Here is a 15,171-nt window from a genome sequence, read left to right as displayed (position 1 = left end):
TAAGTGACAGACCCATGATTGGTAAGTCTGACTCCAATGCTGAGCTCTTCCCATTACAACACAAACAGGGAGCCATTAGAATTGTGAAGCATTTGAAATTTGTGGCTTTTTTGTTTTATGTTTGTGTTCTGTCTTGTTCTTTTAGGGAAAATAAATATGGAAATAACACAGCAGGCAGGTTAACAGCTCTCATATGGAGTCAGAACACTAGCATTTAAATCCCTACTTGCTGGCTATGACATTTTGAACATGTTGTTTAACTTTCCTAAGCCTGATTTTCTCATTTGCAATATGGGGATAATAAAAGTACCTACCTCATAGGGTGGCTGTGAGGATTAAATGAGATAATCCATGAAAAATTGCTGTGCACAAGGACTGGCACCTAGTAAGCACCCAATTAATGTTCCCTTAAGAAGAAAAACAAAGATGCATTGGAGGGGAGAAGCCTGACAGAGAGATCAGTTAGGAGATTATAGCAATACTACTACAAAAGCTAGAAGCCCTAAACACAGGAAAAAAAGAAAGAAAGAAAATACAACAGGTATTTCTATGAAAGAAAATATACATGATTGAAAAACCACAAAAGAAAAGATGAACCCAAAAAATTAATGTCTATAAAAGAAAAAGCAGTATTAAATTAAAATAAAAGGTCAAGACATAGATCACACGATGAAAAGTCCTTAACACAGACTGTTGAAAAATATTAAAATGATAAACGAACAACAAAAACACATAAACAATTCACACAAGAATTTATACACAAAATGTTAAACATTCCTCTTTATTTAAAAAACTAAAAAAACAAAAAAATAAAGAAACACAACTTAAAAGTAATTTTATTCCTATTAAAATCTTAAAACACCACTACACAATTCTGAAAAGGCTATGGTGAAACCACTATATTTATTCAGGGCTGGTATACCTCCTTGGAGGGCAGTTTTGCAGTGTTTCCAAGAGCTGAAAACTGCTCTGACCCACAACCTGAGAAAAAAAACTTGAGGACTAAGAAAAAAAGGCCAAAAGAAAGAAAAACTATTTGTTCCAAGATATTCTCTGAAATATTAATTATTCATGAAAAACTTAGATATAATCAAATAACTTAGAACACAATAACTCAGTGGAAAACTAACAGAAATAAATTTAAAGATTCCAGCAACAGTGAAAAAATGCTTAAGTTTAAAAAGCTGAATATGACGAGGACCCATTTAGAGCTCTACTCGTTTGATGAATCAGATTTCACAAACATCTTGAATATCCCTTTAATAAAGGGGACAATTAAGTTGGAGAAAAAAAAGCTGAATATGCAATTTCATCAATGCTACTACTCAAACTACTCAAAATTATCGGTATTTATGAGCAAGGTGTAAGGAAGATCCTAGAAAAAATTATTTTTGTTAGGATTGGGGGTAATATTTTTCCTCTAATTCATCATTGCTATGTTAGTTTATATGCAACAGATAAATTTTAAGACATCAAAATTAGGAAATATATATGAAAGCCACACTTATAAAATTCTACACACCATTATTTCTGAGTATCATGTGGACTGCTGAAAATTGGTTTTTCTACATTATATAATAACAGGATAGATATGCTCATATCGCAGACCATGGAGTAAATAAAAATGGAAATTCATCATGCATTACCAAGACATTCCAAACCTAGACTAATTATATCTTATAGTAATCATAGTCAATAGCAATACTAAGCATCAACATTTAATTTACTCATCCAGTTAACTTTGATAGTGTCCCTTCTGAAGCAAACATACTTCTAAATAATTTATTACAAGTCATTAATAACTCACTATGTTGAAGGCTTTACCAGCACACACACACACCCCTTGATCCTCACCAAATAAGTAATATGAGGTATGTACTATTATTTTTCTCATTAGCAGATAAGAAAACCGAGACCCAAAGAGGTTAAGCTGCAGAGCTGGAAATCCAACCCAGGTTTCTTGACTCCAAAGCCAATGTTTTGAAACCATACTACTCTACTAGCCTCAACACTTGTCAGCTCTCCTTCCCACAATTATAATTACCTTTTCACTGAATAAACAGTTACTGAAGTCCTACTAAGAGTCATTTGCTGTATTAGTGGCTGGGGATATATCAGTAAAAAAATAAACAGAAACAAAATAGTTTTTAAAATCTGTCTTTATGGAGCTTACATTCTAGGACAGTTGTTCTCAGCTGGGGATGACTTTGACCCCCAAGGAACAATGACAATATATGGAGACATTTTTAATCGTCACTACTAGGGATTGGGGGATGTGCTACTGGCATCCAGTGGGTACACGCCAGGGATGCTACTGAATATCCTACGGTACACAAGAGAGCCACTCTCAGGAAAGAATGATTTAGTTTAAAACATCAATAGTGCCAACCTGGTCTAGCAAGGAGGAAAAAAATAAAATATGATAATTATATATATGCCTTACATCAAGAACTGTACATTTCTTGAAAGCAGAAACTACACTTTGTTCTTCTTCATATCCCTCATAATACCCAACTTAGAACCTTTCCCACAGCAGATGCTCAGTAAGTGATGAACAAAATAGAAATAAGGCAGTCATTTCTCTGTAATACTTCTAGTCATGGTATAGTACATGAAGTCTTATAAGATACAAAGGGTTCAAACTAAACTTTTTCTCACCTTTGAAATCACATTCAGAAAGCATCAAATACACTACATCAGGATCCAGATCAGAAAACATCTCTGAGACATTGATGAAGAGTTCTTCCTTATCTTTTGTTTCCCACATGGAAGGAAGAGTAGTTGGCTCCTCATGACTAGCAACACTGGATACAACTTCCTTAAAGTTTGCAGTCTTCCGAAAAGGACTTCCCCCAAGATTTTTCCTTCTCCTTGGCATTCTGACTTCCAAAACTAAAATGTTTCCCTTTTAATATGTAAGGCGTTTAATATTTAAGTCATACCTCAAAGAAAACAGGGTTAAATATCTTGCACAATCCAGCAGTAATAGGACCTAAAATAGAAAGCAAGTAGAAACACTGAGACTATATAGTTACTTTTCATTTCTAAAATTGGAATATCATTATTTAACTGTAAGGAAGTACCATCAACTCTGGCAGCAAAGCCAAAAAGCAGTCAAACAATTTCTCCCTCTCCAAAATATTCAAGTTTTGCCAGGATCAAACATGTTAAATAGTAAGATCTTAACAAATGTAGCATTTTCAGAGCAGTGAGTACACTGTTGTAATATCATGATTTCTGTGAAGAAAAACTGTAAGACAGTACTGAACACCCACACTGGGTGTCTAATAGGCATCACAAACTCAGCATGTCCAAAACTGAGCTCCTGATCATTTCTTTCCAACCTGCTCCTCTCAGTCTTTCCTATCTCAGTGCAACTCTATCTGTCCAACTGCTCAGGTCAAAAATAATGGAATAATTCTGGACTCTTCTCATCCCACATCCAATCAGTAAGCCATTTTTGTCAGCACAACCAGTAAAACGTATCCAGAATATGATCATTCCTCACCATCCTCAGTGCTACCACAGCTTCTTGCCTGGATTACTATTAACAGTCTCCTAACCAATCTTCCTGCTTCTACTCTTGCCCCTTCAGTCTATTTAGCAAATCAATCAGAGTGACTTAGTTAAACTATAGGTCAGATCTTGCCTCTCCTCTGTTAAACTATCCACTAAGCTCCCTATCTCACTCAGGGTAGAAGCCAGAGTCCTTAAAAGGGTATAATAACCCACATACTTGTTACTTCAATGATGTCATCCCCATCCTTTTTTCATTGCTCATGTCATTCCAGATACACTGTACCTCCTTGCTCTTCCTAAAACACATTAGCCAGACTCCCACCTGAGAACCTTCACACCTCGGTTCCCTTTACCTGAATTACTATTCTCCCAGGTATTATTTCTCACCGCCTTCCTATCATTACTCAAATATTACCCTCTTAGAAGTCGGTCCCCTAACACCACTCTAACCTTCTTCCCTTACTTGAATTTTCTACATAACACTTAATTATCTTCTAACATGGTACATTACTTTGTTTTACTTATTTATTGTATTTACTAGTCATATTCCAGTAAAGTATAAGCTCTACAACAGGAGGCAGTCCACTTGCTTTCTCTGCCTAATAAACATTTTTAACTTAACATACCCACAACTAAATATTTGATATTATCCCCAAAATCTGCTCTAACCATTTGATTGGCTACTATCACCTGTATTCTTACCTCCTAAATGGTCTAATTCCAACCCTTAACCCCTACAGTTTATTTTCAACTTACCAGCCAGAATGATCTTCATTCAACATAAGTCAGAATGAATCAGGGTCTCCTATAAATCCTCAAGAGGTTCTCCATGTCACTCAAAGTAAAAACTAACATTCTTAACCATGGCCCACCTCCCTGTTGGCCTTTGATACTCTTCCTCAAGGTATATGCATTGCTTTCTCCTTCAAATCTTTGTTCAAGTGTCTCATTCAATAACTTCTTCCTTGATTACCCAATTTACAATCATATCCCCCACTCCCTCTGCCCCATTCTCCTTTCCCTACTAACCACCCACTGCCCTTAACACTTTCTAACATACAATAAATTTTACCTTTTAATTAAATTTATTGTGTCATAGTTCTCTCCATCTTCCAGAACTGCACTGTTATTATGGAAGCCACCAGCCACATGTGCCTATTTAAACTTAAATCACATTTTTACAAACAATAATACCAGATAAAATAGAATTTAGAGCAAAGAAAATTACCAGAGAAGTGCATTATATAATCACAAAGGATCAGTCCACCAGAAAGATATAGCAAGACACATTTATCTAAATGTGTAGGATCAAACAACAGAGCCACTAAAGAAATCAAACAGAAACTGACAGAAATGAAATAGACAAATCCACAATTCTAATTCAGAGACTCTACTACCCCTTTCTCAACAATTTATAGATTAACTAGACAGATCTGCAAGGATACAGAATTGATAACACCATTAAAAGATCTAATCAACGTTTATAGAACACACCACTGAATAATTGCAGAATATGCATTCTTCTTTAAGTGTTCACAGAACATAAAACAAGGCAGACCGTATCTTAGGCTATAAAACAAACCTCAACAAATTTAAAAGAACTGAAATCATACAAAGTATGTTCTCTGACCACAGTGAAATCAAACTAGAAATCAGTAACAGATAACAAGGAAATCTCCAAACACTTGGAACCTAAGCAATATACTAAATAATCCATGGGTCAAAAAGGAAGTCTCAAGGAAAATTTAAAAATACATTGAAAAAAACAAAAATAATAATACGCCATATCAAAATCAGTAGAAAACAGCTAAAGCAGAAACGACAAAAATTTATAGCACTAAATGCATACACCAGAAGAGAGAAGTCTCTCTTGCCCAGACAAGTGTGACTCAGTTGTTTGGGTGTCATCCAGTTTGATTCCCAGCCACATGCCTGGGTTGTGGTTTCAGTCCCAGTTAGGGTAGCACAAGGAGAGGCAACTGATCAATGTTTCTCTTTCACATCCACATTTCTCTCCCTATAGTTCTCCCTCCCTTCCCTTCTCTCTAAAAAAATATTTTCTAAAATTTAAAAGAGAAGTCTCAAATCAATAATGTAAGCCCCACCCCAAGAACCTAGAAAAAGAGCAAATAAACCCAAAGCCAATAAAAGGAAGGCAATAATAAATTTAAGAGCAGAAATAAATGAAACTGAAAACAGAAAGAAGATCAATGAAACAAACTGGTGGTTCTTTGGTGAGTAAAACTGATGAGAGTCTCTAAGCAAAACTGACAGACAAAAAAGAGGCAACACAAATTATTAATATAAGAAATTAAACAGAGGATATTACTACAGACTATGTAGACATCTAAGGACTAATAAGGGAATCCTTTAAAGAAGCTGAATAAAACATAAAACTAATAAGGAAATCCTATGAACAACCTACACACAAAAATTTGACAACATATATGAAATGGACTTATTTCTCAAAAACCAAAAACTACCAAAACTTACCCAGCCTACGGCCTTTAATGAAATTTGATTCATAATTTAAAAACTCACAAAATAGATATTCCAGGCCCAAATGGCTTCCATGGAGAATTCTACCAAAGATTTTTAGGGAAAATTACCTTTACCTCTATACAATGTCTTCCAAAAATAGAAATGGGGAACACTTCCCAGTTTATGTTATGAAGTCATATTATCCTGATACCAAAATCAGACAAAGCCAGTAAAAAAACTTACATCCCTGGCTGATATGACTCAGTGGATTGAGTGCTGGCCTGTGAATCAAAAGGTCCTGGTTTGATTCCCAGTCAGGGCACATGCCTGGGTTGTGAGACAGGTCCACAGTAGGGAGCATGGGAGAGGCAACCATACATTGATGTTTCTCTCCCTCTCTCTCTCTCCCTTCTCCTCTCTCTAAAAGTAAATATATAAAATCTTGTTTTAGCCCCGGCTGGTGTGGTTCAGTGGATTGAGCACTGGCCTGAGAACCATAGGGTTGCTTGTTCAATTCCCACTCAGAGCACATGCCAGGGTTGTGGGCCAGGTTCCCCAGTGCAGGGTGCACAAGAGGCAACTATACACTGATGTTTCTCTACTTCTCCCTCCCTTCCCCTCTATCTAAAGATAAATAAATAAAATCTTTAAAATAAATAAATAAAATCTTTTTTAAAAAGCCTACAAACTAATATCCCTTATGAATACAGATGTAAAAATCCTTAACAAAATATTATCAAATATGAATCAGCAATATATAATAAAGAATTTTTTCCAGGGATTTATTGGGGTTTATTCCAGGGATGCAAAACTGGTTCAGTATTTTCAAAAATCAATTAACCCACCATACCAATAGGCTATAGAAAAAAAAATCACAACCATGTCAAAGAAGAAAAAAAAATGACAAAATCATTTCCGGGATGGAAATGGTCAGGGTTAATGGATCATTAACATCCATTCTTGACAAAAACTACCAGAAAAATAGGAATAGTGGAGAACTTCCTCAACTTGATTAAAAACATTTATAAAAAGCCTACAGTTAACATTATATTTAATGGTGAAATACTAAATGCTTTCATTCTAAAATTGAGAATAAGGTAAGATGTCCACTCTAGCCGCTGTTATTCAACATAATGCTGAAAGTTGTAGCCTGTGACGTGAGAACCGGAAATAAAAGACCAGAAAGGAAGAAATAGAAGTGTCCCTACTTGCAGATGACATAGTTGTCTATGTACAAAAATCCCCAAAAATCTACAAAGTCTCCAACAAATAAATAGTTTCAGCAAAGTGCGGAATACAGGCATACCTTGGAGATATTGCAGGTTCATTTCCAGTACACTGCAATAGAGGGAATATCGCAATAAAGCAAGTCACACATCTTTAGGTTTTCCAGTGCATATAAAAGTTACATTTACACTATACTATAGTCCATTAAGTATGCAATAGCATTATGTTTAGAAAAACAGTGTACATATTTTAACTTAAAAATATTTTATTGCAAAATAGACGGGGGAGGTTAAGAATAGTATGGGAAATGTAGAAGCTAAAGAACTTATGACACATGGACATGAACTAAAGGCGGGGAATGTGGGTGGGAGGGGGTGTGCAGGGTGGAGGGGAATGAAGGGGGAAAATGGGACAACTGTAATAGCATAATCAATAAAATATATTTAAAAGATATTTTACTGCTAAAAATTGCTAACCATTATTTGAGTCTTTAGAAAGTCATAATCTTTTTGCTAGTGGAGGGTCCTCCCTTGATGTTGATGGCTGACTGATCAGGGTGGTGGTTGCTAAAGGCAGGAGTGACTGTGTCAATGTCCTAAAATAAAATAACAATGAACTCTGCCACATCAGTTGACTCTTCCTTTCAGGAATGATTTCTCTGTAGCATGTGGTACTGTTTGATAGCATTTTACCCACACAGTAGGACTTTTAGAATTGGAAGTCAATCCTCTCAAACCCAGCTGCTACTTTATCAACTAAGTTTATGTATTATTCTAACTCCTTTGTTGTCATTTCAATAATCTTCACAGCATCTTCCCCAGGAGTAGATTCCATCTCAAGAAACCACTTTCTTTCCTTATCCATAAGAAGCAACTCCTCATCTATTAGAGTTTTACAGTAAGATTGCAGCAATCCAGTCAAATCTTCAGGCTCCACTTCTAACTCTAGTCCTCTTGCTATATCCACCAATATCTGTGGTTAGTTCCTCCACTAAAGTCTTGAACCTCTCAAAGTCATCCATGAGATTAAAATAAACTTCTTCTAAACTCCTATTAACGTTTATGTTTTGACCTCTTACCATGAATCACAAATGTTCTTAATGGAATCTAAAATGGTGAATCCTTTCCAGGTTTTCAATTTACTCCACCTAGATCTGAGGAATCACTATCCACAGCAGCTACAGGCTTACAAAATGTATTTCTTAAATAGTAAGACTTAAAAGTCAAAATTACTCCTTGATCCACGGGCTGCAGAATGAATGTTGTATTAGCAGGCATAAAACATTAACCTTGTTGTACATCTCCATCAGAGCTCTTCAGTGAGCAGGTGCATTGTCCATGCAAAAACTTTAGAAGAAAACTTTAGGTCTCTACAGTGGGCTTAAAATATTCAGTAAACAACATTATAAACAGATATGTAGTAATCAAGGCTTTGTTGCTCCATTTATAAAGCACAGGCAGAAAAAATTTATTGTAATTCTCAAGGGCCCTGGAATTTTCAAAATTATAGATGAGCACTGGTTTCAACTTAAAGTCCCAGCAGCATTAGTCCCTAACAAGAGAGTCAGCCTGTCCTCTGAGGCTTTGAAGCCAGGCACTGACTTCCATTTTCTCCTGTGAAAGTCCCCTATGCAGAAGATGGATGCATCTTCTTCCAATATAAGGCTATTTCATCTACAGTGAAAATGTTGTTTACTGTAGCCACCTTCATTAATTATCTTAGCCAGACCTTCTGGATAACCTGCTGCAGCTTCTACATCAGCATTTGCTGTTTCACCTTGCCCTTTTATGTTATAAAGACAGTTTCTTTCTATAAACCTCATGAACCAACCTCTGCTAACTTCAAACTTTTCTTCTGGACTTCCAGCCAAGATGGAGGCATAGGTAGGCACACTGTGCCTCTCCTCGCACAACCAAAAGAAGGACAACAACAATTTAAAAACAAAAAACAACCAGAACTGACAGAAAAATTGAACTATATGGAAGTCCAACAACCAAGGACTTAAAGAAGAAACATTCATCCAGAACAGCAGGAGGGGCAGAGTCAGACAGCTGGGGCAGAGAAGACTCACGGCAAGGCGGCAGCTGGTGGACCCAGTGAGGGCGGCTGATTGTGGGATGGGGCGGTCCCACATTCGCAAGCAAATAAACCAGGTGAAACTGGGCAGTGGAACAGACTGCACAACCCAGGGTCCCTGCATAGAGAAATAAAGCCTCAAAACACTGACTGAAAACACCTGTGGTTGAAACAGCAGTGAGAGAAACTCCCAGCCTCACAGGACAGTTTGTTGGAGAGACCCACAGGGTCCTGGAATGTACACGAACCCACCCACACGAGAATCAGCACCAGAAGGGCTCAGTTTGCTTGGGGGAAGCAGGGGTAGTGACTGAAATCCGGCAGAGAGCAGAGCAAGCACTATTGTTCCCTCTCAGACCCCTCCCCCACATACAGTGTCACAACCCAGTGACGTGGGTTACCCAACCCAGGTGAATACCTAAGGCTCTGCCCCTCACTACGTAACAGGTGCATCAAGAAAAAAAAAGGTCCAAATGAAAGAACAGATCAAAGCTCCAGAACAAATACAACTAAATGATGAAGAAACAGCCAACCTACCAGATGTACAGTTCAAAGCACTGGTAATCAGGATGCTCACAGAACTGGTTGAATTTGGCCGCAAATTAGATGAAAAACTGAAGGCTATGCTAAGTGAAATAAAGGGAAATGTACAGGGAATCAATAGTGATGGGAAGGAAACTGCGACTCAAATCGGCGGTGTGGACCAAAAGGAAGAAACATCCAACCAGAAAAGAATGAAGAAACAAGAATTCAAAAAAATGAGGAGAGGTTTAGGAACCTCCAGGACATCTTTAAACATTCCAACATCCCAATTATAGGGGTGCCAGGAGGAAAAGAGGAAAAGCAACAAGTGGGAAAGTTATTTGAACAAATAATAAAGGAGAACTTCCCCATTCTGGCAAAGAAAATAGACTTCCAGGAAGTCCAAGAAGCTCAGAGAGTCCCAAAGTTGGACCCAAAGAGGAACACACCAAGGCACATCATAATAACATCACCCAAGATTAAAATGAGAGAATCCTAGAAGCAGCAAGAGATAAGGAGATAGTTATCTACAAAGGAGTTCCCATAAGACTGTTAGCTGATTTCTCAAAAGAGATCTTATAGGCAAGAAGGGGCTAGAAAGAAGTATTCCAAGTCATGAAGGCAAGGACCTACATCCAAGATTGCTCTATCCAGCAAAGCTTTCCTTTAGAATGGAAGGGCAGATAAAATGCTTCTCAGATAAGGTCAAGTTAAAGGAGTTCATCACCAAGCCCTTATTATATAAAATGTTAAAGGGACTTATCTGAGAAAAAGAAGATAAAAAATATGAATAGTAAAATGACAGCAAACTCACAACTATTAACAACCACACCTAAAACAAAAGCAAAAAGAAACTTAGCAAACAACTAGAACAGGAACAGAACCACAGAATTGGAGATTACGTGGAGGGTTATCAAGAGGGGAGTGGGAGGAGGAGAGAGGAGGAAAAGGCACAGAGAATAAGTAGCACAGGTGGTAGGTAGAAAATAGACAGGGGGAGGGTAAGAACAGTATGGGAAATGTAGAAGCCAAAGAATTTATAAGTATGACAGATGGACATGAACTAAAGGGGGGGAATGTGGGTGAGAGAGGGTGTGCAGGGTGGAGGGGAGTGAAGGGGGAGAAATGGGACAACTGTAATAGCATAATCAATAAAATATATTTTTTTAAAAAGAACTTTTCTTCTGCAGCTTCCTCCCCTCTTTCAGCCTCCAAAGAGTTGAAGAGTGTTAGAGCCCTCTTCTGTATCAGGCTTTGGCAAAAAGGAATATAACTGGTTCTATCCACACCACTAAAACTTTTTCCTTATCAGCAATAAAGCTGTTTTGCTTTCTTTTCATTCATGTACACTGGGGTAGTACTTATAATTTCCTTTAAGAACTTTCCCTTTGTATTCACAACTTGTTTGACAAAAGAGGCCTAGCTTTCAGCTTATCTTATCTTTTCAACCAGCCTTCCTACTTAGCTTAATCATTTCTAGCTTTAAAGTGAGAGACTTTCTGAAACTCTTCCTTGTACCTGAACACTTAGGGGTCCACTGTAAGGTTACTTACTGGCCTAATTTCAGTATTGTTGCCTCAGGGAAGCCCCAGGTGAGGGAGAGAGACAAGGGAACAGCCAGCTGGTGCAGCAGTTTGCTGTTTTGTATCAGCATGACTTGTGTACTCCAAAACAGTTACCAACATCAAAGATCACTGATCACACGTTACCATAACAATTATAATAATGAAAAAGTTTAAAATATTGCAAGAATTACCAAAATGTGACACAGAGACAGGAAGTGAGCAAGTACCACTGGAAAAATGGTGCTGATAGACTTGCTCAGTGTAGGGTTGCCACAAACCTTCAATTCATTACAAACACAGCATCCGAAAAGCACTGGTAAAACAACATACACCTGTACAAGAAAAACATACAAAAGCTACCCTATTTATATAGTCTATCAATGAACATGTGGACACTGTAATAAGAAACACAATAATATTCACAATCAAAAGATATAATATTTAAGTACAAATATAACAACACACATATAGGGCTTATATGCTGAAAACTACAACACAATGAAAAATCAAAGATCTAAACAAGTGGAAAGACAGCATGTTCACAGGCTGGAAGACTCAATGTCGCAAAAATGTCGATTCTCCCCTCATCGATATACCTACCAGTTTAACACCATTATACCAAAATCCCAGCAAGATTTTCGTGGCTATGGACAAGATTATTCTAAAATAATCACTAAAAAGAAAGACCTTTCAGCACTAAAAAGAAAGACAAAGGAACTAAAACAATTTTGAAACAAAGTAAATGGGAGGAATCAGTCAACTCAATTTCAAGACTTGTTATATAGCCATGCAATCAAGACTATGTGGTTATCAGTGGAGAAACAAACACAGATCTGATAACAGATTATACATTTGGAAACAGAAGCAAGAACCCAGAAATAGACTGACATAAATATGTCCAACTGACTTCTGACATAGGTATAAATCAATCCAATGGAAGAAAGACAGCCTGAAAAAACAAATGGTACTGAAGCAAGTGGACATCCATGATGAAAATGAGTTAAACTTGACCTAAATTTCACACTTTAACTCAAAATGAGATGTAGACTTAATAAAGCTATAAAACTTTTAGGGGAAAAAAATCAGGAAAAATTTTTCAGGATCTGAATCAAGGTCAAAACATCAAAAGTATGATCATAAAAGAAAAAACTAATAAACTGTATTCATCAAAATTAAAAACTTTATGAAGGCCCTTATAAAGAGGTTAAAAAACAAGCTACAGACTAGGAGAAAATATGTATCCAATGGACTAATATCTAAAATATAAACACAACTTATCAAAACTCAACAATAATCCCTAACTGGTGTGGCTCAACGGGCTGGGTGTTGTTCTGCAACCCAGAAGTCGCTGGTTCGATTCACAGTCAGGACTCATGCCTGGGTTGCAGGCCAGGTCCTGGGTTGGGGCTGTGTGAGAGGCAACCCACTGATGTTTCTCTCGCACACTGATGTTTCTCTCCATCTCTATTTCCCTCCCTTCCCCTCTTTATAAAAATAAATAAAAATAAAATCTTAAAAAAAACTCAGCAATAAAAAAATTCATTAGAAAGAGGGCAGAAAATAGTCAAGAACATTACACCAAAAGGATATACAGATGGCAAATAGGCACATAAAGTAAATGTAAACAAAAATTACAATGAGATATTACTCACACATCTATCAAATTGGCTAACACAAAAAACAGTGACAGCCCTGACTGGTGTAGCTCAGTTGATTGAGCATCATCCTGCAAGGCAAGAAGTTGCTGCTTCAATTCCCAGTCAGGACACATGCCTGGCAGGTTTGGTCCCTGTTCAGGGTGCATGTGAGAGGCAACAATCGATATTTTGCTCTCACATCGATGTTTCTCTCCCTCTCTTCCTCCCTTCCCCTCTATCTAAAAATAAATAAAGTTTTAAAATTTATTTTTTTTTAAAGTGACAACACCAAATACTGGCAAGGAGACAGAGAAAATGGATGGCTCATACAAGGATGATGGGAACATAAAATAATACAACCACTCTAGAAAACAGTTAAGTTTTAAGTTCTTTAAAAAACTTAACAGGTAATTACCACACAACTCAGCAACTGCACTTCAGGGCATTTATCTCTAAGAAATAAAAAATTACATTTACCCCAAAACCTATACACAAATGCATATTGCAGCTTTATTCATTATAACTAAAAGCTAGAAAACAATTCAAATGCCCTTCAATGGGTGAATGGTTAAACAAACTCTAGTACTTCCATTCCATGAACACTAGTTAGCAATAAAAAGGACCATACTATTTACTGATAGGTAAAACAATCTGGATGAAATTCATTGGTCTATATATCTACTCTTATATCAATATTACATTGTCTTGATTACTGTAGCTTTGTACTAAGTTTTAAAATGAAGAAATATGAGTTTTCCAACTTGTTCTTCATTTCCAAGACCAGTTTGACTATTCTGGGCTCCCTGCATTTTCCACATGAAATTTAAAATCAGCTTGTCAATTTCTGTAAAGAAGCCAGATGGAATGTTGATGGGGACTGAGCTGAATCATCAGATGATAAATCCGATTAGATCACTTCTTTCTTTTAAAACCTATCATCACACTGCATACCACACAGAGCAAAAAGTTTACCTTCTTAAAAAGGCCTGGTTAAGATCCGAAACACTAAAAACTCTCTCAAATGTCTTGCAATTCTCCTTCTTGCTTTCTTATACTCACCCAGCATCGTCCTGCTTCACTGCCATTTTGCATGATTCTCTGCCTGAAATACACTTCCTTCAGGTATCTACCTAACTCACTCACTCCTTACACGACTTTATTCAGGCACCTGGAGGGAGGTTTTCCCTAACCACCCTATGTAAAATTGCATGCACACACATTCTCTCCATCTCCCCTTCATTATTTTTTCTTCCAAAGCAATCATCACTTTACAATTTAAATGTTTATTTTATTTAATGTCTATTAAACAAAACACTAAACACTAAAAAGCAAGCTCCTTGAGGGCAAATGTTTCTGTCATTTATGTTCACTCCTGCATTGCTATCATAAAACTAAATCCAATATTAAAAGAATGTCTAGCACGTAGTAAGCATTCATGAAATTTCTGCAGGATGAATGAAGGACTAACATACATAAAAAGAACCAAGAAGAACAGGAAAGCATTAGGCACAGAATTCTAAGAAACAAACACTTAACAAACATTAAAAAGTCTACCCTTTTAATAAATAAAATTAAGAGCATATTATGTTGCTTATTAAACAAAAATAAATAAATAATAATAACCCGGTGTTGGCTAGGCAAGAGTGAAATAGGAAGTCTTGTTGTACATTGTAATGAGTATAAACTTTCCTGGAAAGCAAACAGGTGCTATGTTATCAAGAAAATTAAATTACTTACATTTTTTTGACCCAATAATTCCACCTCTAAGAATTCATCAAAAAAACCCATAAATTTATATAAATATTTACATAAAGATGTTCAAAATACAGTAATTTTTTACAAATAAAAATAAAAACTGAAAAACTAAGTAATTGATGAGAAAGGAATAAAACAATTTCTGGTGCTAGTTCAGTATAATTTATTAAATACTTAATATGTGCCATCTAGAATACAAAGACCATGATTTTACTTAATTCTTAAAATGTAATACTATGCCTATTTTACAAAAAAGAAAACTAAGAACTAGAAAAAAGTAAACATCAGGCTTAGGGCTCTTAGTTAGCAAAACTGGATCCAAACGCAGGTTCTTTAAATTGCACTAACTACATTATCCTTTTAGATTCATAAGATAAAATTTTATACAG

General features: G+C 36.5%; 1 protein-coding gene across 8 annotated transcripts in view; it reads right to left on the bottom strand.

Annotated features, from left to right (window-relative positions):
• N4BP2 (NEDD4 binding protein 2) overlaps positions 1 to 15,171 on the bottom strand; it is a 98,326-nt gene that overhangs the window by 64,453 nt on the left and 18,702 nt on the right. For 3 of the 8 annotated variants that reach the window (XM_036019928.1, XM_036019957.1, XM_036019937.1), the window contains exon 3: positions 2,659 to 2,992. In XM_036019928.1, coding sequence (XP_035875821.1) covers positions 2,659 to 2,878 — 220 coding nt within the window. In that variant the 5' untranslated portion in view covers positions 2,879 to 2,992. Of the gene's footprint in view, positions 1 to 314; positions 408 to 2,658; positions 2,993 to 4,591; positions 4,675 to 15,171 lie in introns of those variants that run through there. The other 5 variants (XM_036019942.1, XM_028506573.2, XM_036019964.1 and 2 more) reach the window with 4 other exon arrangements.

This window comes from Phyllostomus discolor, chromosome 1, assembly GCF_004126475.2.
Source record: "Phyllostomus discolor isolate MPI-MPIP mPhyDis1 chromosome 1, mPhyDis1.pri.v3, whole genome shotgun sequence".
NCBI lineage: Eukaryota > Metazoa > Chordata > Mammalia > Chiroptera > Phyllostomidae > Phyllostomus > Phyllostomus discolor.
Note: the sequence above shows the minus strand (reverse complement) of the source record. Positions and strands in the feature narration are given on the sequence as shown.